The 3,121-nt window shown below is 27.2% G+C and overlaps 1 protein-coding gene across 1 annotated transcript; it reads right to left on the reverse strand.

The window, feature by feature from the left end:
• Positions 1-581: 581 nt before the first annotated feature.
• On the reverse strand, positions 582-1,815 carry LCR57 (low-molecular-weight cysteine-rich 57). The gene is made up of 2 exons (XM_083068122.1): positions 1,752-1,815; positions 582-916 (listed from the first exon to the last, which is right to left on the reverse strand). Exons 1-2 carry the CDS (start codon positions 1,813-1,815, stop codon positions 582-584), a joined length of 399 nt encoding a protein of 132 aa, XP_082924248.1.
• Between the last annotated feature and the right edge of the window lie 1,306 nt (positions 1,816-3,121).

The raw sequence follows: 3,121 nt of genomic DNA on the forward strand, positions 1-3,121 counted from the left end.
TCGAAAAAGCCGACGCTATATTTAAAGAATAATGTCGGCTTTTTCGACGCTAAACTTAAAATAAATTTAAATTAAATATTTTAAGTTTAGCGTCGGAAAAGCCAACGCTAAATCTTAAAAAAGCCGACACTATTTTCGTCAGCTATTAGCCGACGCTTATTTTTCGCCGCTTATTCAACGTTTTCTTGTAATGGTAATAGTACCTAACATAAAAAAAAAATTATCTATAATAGGTGAAACAATATTAACATAAAATATTTTGTCATATTTATGATTTTACCACCACATCACTTTCTATATCGTGTGAGTTACATCTAATATAAAATCTATGTAATAAAAACTTCTTTTGCACTAGTGAAGTTAACTGAATCCGGAGACTATGGCTCTAAATAATGTACAACTCATTTCTATGGAAACAACTCCTATAAAAATATAAAATTATAGTGGTACTTCAATTTACAACCTCATATTCAAGACAAAAATCAAACCATGTTGAATCAATTAACCTAAAAGACTTTTTTAGTAATAACCATAACAAGTTATTGCTAGGGATAAATTATATGCATATTCCATAATAAAACTCATTTGCATACATGAAAACAACTACATGCGTAGGAGGGTGTGCCAATGATGTTGACACAAGTCCCTTGACCCTGCCTGTATATGCTTGAATATAATAAATTGCAGCATCCTCCCTTGCACTTGTCATCGCCATTGCAAAGACCAAGATCAATGTTGCACCATTTAGGGTCGACTGTACCTGGTGGTGGTCCACACTTGTAATAGCAAGTGCACAAGTTGGATTCACAATAACCTATTCCATTGCTGAATTCAGCTTTACACCTATTGTCACAATCTCCCATGGGGCCACATGCATGCAAAGTTTTTGAACATACATCTCCTCCTTCTAATTCACCTATGCTCCAAAACGTAATAAAATTAATCAAGGAAAATAGGTATTACTAGCTATTATATCATTTAAAAGAAGGCTTACCAGTCATGATCAGAGTCATGATTATCAAGAGGAGAGAATAGTGTGAGTGATTTACCATTTTAGCTTGGTTTCTTGAATTGTTACGTGATATTTTTATTTATATCTAAACTTTCTGCAATGTTAAAGATGGACAATAAGCAATATTTTAATCATAATCATAATATATGCATTATCATGATCATATCATCATATCATAATAACAATCATAATTAGGACAGTGATTTGAGTTTTTCTAATTAAATTTCTTAATTACGATGTAATTAAGAGCTGTAAATTTTTTTCACTCTAATGAAGCAATGATTTAAAAAAAATTATTGTAATTTAAAAAGTTTCCCTAATTATAGTAAATAAGACGATCATTTTCCTCATTAAAAAATTAAACAATAATTACATCAAAGTACAGAAATAAAATCAAACTAGTGGATTAAGCCTCAACCAACACGGTATTCAATATAATTTATATTTTTATATTATTATAATTTTTAATCAGTGATTTTTTATTTTAAAATTTATAGAAGTATATATTAGTAAACATGTGTATAAATATTTTAAAATATATGTATTAACATTTATGATTACTGATATATATTCAAATAATTTTATATTTGTGTCTTATATCATTTTAAATTTTGTGTTTTTTTTTTTAAAAAAACATTTTCTTTATAAATAATTTTTATTTGTGTATATATTTTTCAATTTCTTTATCCATACCAATAACAAAGGAAGTTGTCTTTTTTGGTGTTCATAATTTTTATACCTTTATCCTTTCTTTGTCCAAGGATTTTCTCTACATTAGCAGGTAATTGCCACTTCTGGACCATCTGTAGGGAGACAAGGAGTTCCTGTACATTGGTTAAACTCGCCTCCCTTAACCCTTCCTCTGTGCAAAAGTGTTTCTTGTAAAAGGTAATTGCCTTACCTTAACTGCATGGGTTCCTTACACGGTTACACCATTCAAATGAAGGGAGAAAAGGTCCTCAATCTTGTTCCTTTTCCTTGTAATACCTTTTCTTTTTTTATAAATGAAATAGTAGATAAGGATATATAACCCTTTCAATAGAGTTTGATTTGATCTAAAACTTTATTTTGTGAAATTGAATGTTAACAAAGATTCATTAGAGAAATTTCACTTCTGTCACCGATAAATTCTCGAGTAAATATATCTATAATTTATTAAAATAAGATTTTAATGGTCTCATGATGTAGCATCCTTTCCAAAACTATGTACCAAAGTGTACTATAATTAAGAGACTATGGCCCTTAAATGAGTGAGCTCACAAGAAAGAGGAAATTAAGAGTGAGTTAGTTGAGTAACATTGCCAATAGCTGTCTGGGAATGGATATATCCCTTCTTGCCCTGCATAGGGAGTGCTGCACCTCAGCAGGTTGGGGTTCAGATCAGAGTTTTAAAAATTAAGCAAATAGAAATTTATGTATTTAATTAATCATTAGTTAAGATTTTTCATGTATCTTTGTTTTTTTTAAAAAATAAAATTACAAAATCACTTTATTTTTATAAAAAAAATTAGACAATATAAAATAAACTATTTTTTTTTCTTCTTATTTTGACTTTAAAATCACCAAGATAACTTTTATAGAATTTGTGTAGATCGAAAAACACTATTAAAGATTTTATAGGTTATCGTAGGCCTTTTCATCTTTTTTTTATACTATGATTCAAAATAATTCTTGAAAATTTTCTAATATTGTATTTTACTATTCAAAGTATAGTTTTCATCTTAAAGAATTATTTTTTCTATTATTTTTAATTTAATGATTTACATATTAAGGTTTTATTGAATCTTAACGATAGAATAGTCATTTTCGTATGTTCATGTTTCTGAAAACTTATTGAAAATCAATTTTCTAAGTTATTGGTTATTATGAATACATCTGTGCTATATCAAATTTGAAATTCACTTTCGTTACATTAAAATAAATAAATAAATATAAAAGTACTGTAATATTTATTAATTTAAGGTTAAATTATACTTTTAGTTTCCCACAATTTTATCCTTTGATTTTAAATTTGATAATTTTAATCTTTTAATTTTATAAAATTCATATATTTTGTCCTCGTACTAAATGTTCAACCCTTAATTATTAAAATTGAAATATTCATCATGA

The sequence above is a fragment of the Cajanus cajan genome, chromosome 1, assembly GCF_000230855.2.
Source record: "Cajanus cajan strain Asha chromosome 1, NIPB_CcT2T_4, whole genome shotgun sequence".
Classification (NCBI taxonomy): domain Eukaryota; kingdom Viridiplantae; phylum Streptophyta; class Magnoliopsida; order Fabales; family Fabaceae; genus Cajanus; species Cajanus cajan.